The sequence below is a fragment of the Cyprinodon variegatus genome, unplaced genomic scaffold, assembly GCF_000732505.1.
Source record: "Cyprinodon variegatus isolate N-32 unplaced genomic scaffold, C_variegatus-1.0 Scaffold310, whole genome shotgun sequence".
Lineage (NCBI taxonomy): Eukaryota > Metazoa > Chordata > Actinopteri > Cyprinodontiformes > Cyprinodontidae > Cyprinodon > Cyprinodon variegatus.
Window position 1 is genome coordinate 34,958 of NW_015150763.1, and position 1,297 is coordinate 36,254.

At 38.0% G+C, this 1,297-nt stretch overlaps 1 protein-coding gene across 2 annotated transcripts in view; it reads right to left on the reverse strand.

Annotated features, from left to right (window-relative positions):
- Positions 1–1,156, reverse strand: part of LOC107090775 — a 20,476-nt gene extending 19,320 nt beyond the window's left edge. For both annotated transcript variants that reach the window (XM_015384343.1, XM_015384342.1), the window contains exons 1-2: positions 713–1,156; positions 363–488 (exon numbers count right to left, since the gene is read on the reverse strand). In XM_015384343.1, the coding sequence (XP_015239829.1) occupies positions 363–488; positions 713–850 (264 nt within the window). In that variant the 5' untranslated portion in view covers positions 851–1,156. The remainder of the gene's footprint in view (positions 1–362; positions 489–712) is intronic.
- Positions 1,157–1,297: the final 141 nt, after the last annotated feature.

Genomic DNA, 1,297 nt, shown 5'->3' on the forward strand with positions numbered 1-1,297 from the left:
ATCATATATAAAAAAACAACAACTTTAATTTTAACCTTAGTTTGCATTGAATAGATGTAGATTTTAGAGCTATTATACAAGGCGTTTCCTTAAACGTGTTGTCCTTTGATCCAGGTCAAAACATGCATATTGTTTTGATCTTGGTATAATTTTCAGGTATGCACTTTTCATTTTTATATTGGGCTAATCTTGTAATCAATCAATTTTCTGTTGGACCTTTACATATTTCAAGGAATAGGGAGCCCACTTTAATAGGCAAAATTATTTGCATTAAAATATGAATTTAATAAAGAAGTTCAAAGTAGAACCCCAGAATACAGAATGGTATTGGTAGTAACCTTATCAGCAGGTACTCTCCTTACCTGAACACTGTCCAGAAGAGTTTGCACATGGGCCATTCTGAGCTCATCCTTCAGCTTTTTGTTGACTGTAGCTTTCTGTACTTCATCTCTTTGTCGCCTCACCTCTTCTCTCTGTTTTCCTGAGAGCTGTTATCAGCAAGAAACACACACTGGTTAACTTGAACAAAACAGGAATGGAAACCAATAGTCCAGACAACTTCATTATTGATAAGAAAACCTTTTAACCAAGCAGCAGGCTTCACATCTGAATAAGTTATCAAATGATAACTATTTTTAATGTTCGTATAATTAAACAGTACTTAAAAAACCCACATTATAAATCCCAAATTGTCTAAAAACTAGCATTATACCAGTGGAGGAAGGATGGGTCGCCCATAGAAGCGAATCAGAGATGATGCTGATGAATGTCTGCGGTGTTCCTCCACTTCTTCCTCATTTTTCTTCAGTTTAGAGAGACAAAGCTGCACGAACTCTGTATAGTTCTCCATCAAGTTGCATAAAGAGACAGTAGCAGGGTATTTACAGAGCTAAAATACTTTACTTTATAAAGTTTGCTAACGCTAGCTTACATTGGTTAGCATCAGCTAGCTAACTCTCGTCCGGTTGATTCGTTTAAGAACCGACTATTCAGCTAAAAAAGACTAACATTCAGCAAATACACATGGATTGGTAAAGGTTTTTTTGACAAATGGATGAAGTCCAGTGAGCAACGACTCGAAAAGTCTCCATGGTGAAGCACCAATGTTTACATTTTAACCGCCTCTCCTCCAGCAGCAGCAGGCGGCGACAGTTGGGCTGCCCTACTGGGCCGGTCAGAAAACCCGGAGCGGACTATGTATCAGGGGAACACCCAGGGTACCAGGCAACAAAACTAAACTGACAACCACATAGAAAAACTAGGAAATCAACAATATTCCAAAAACAAGAAAACCATT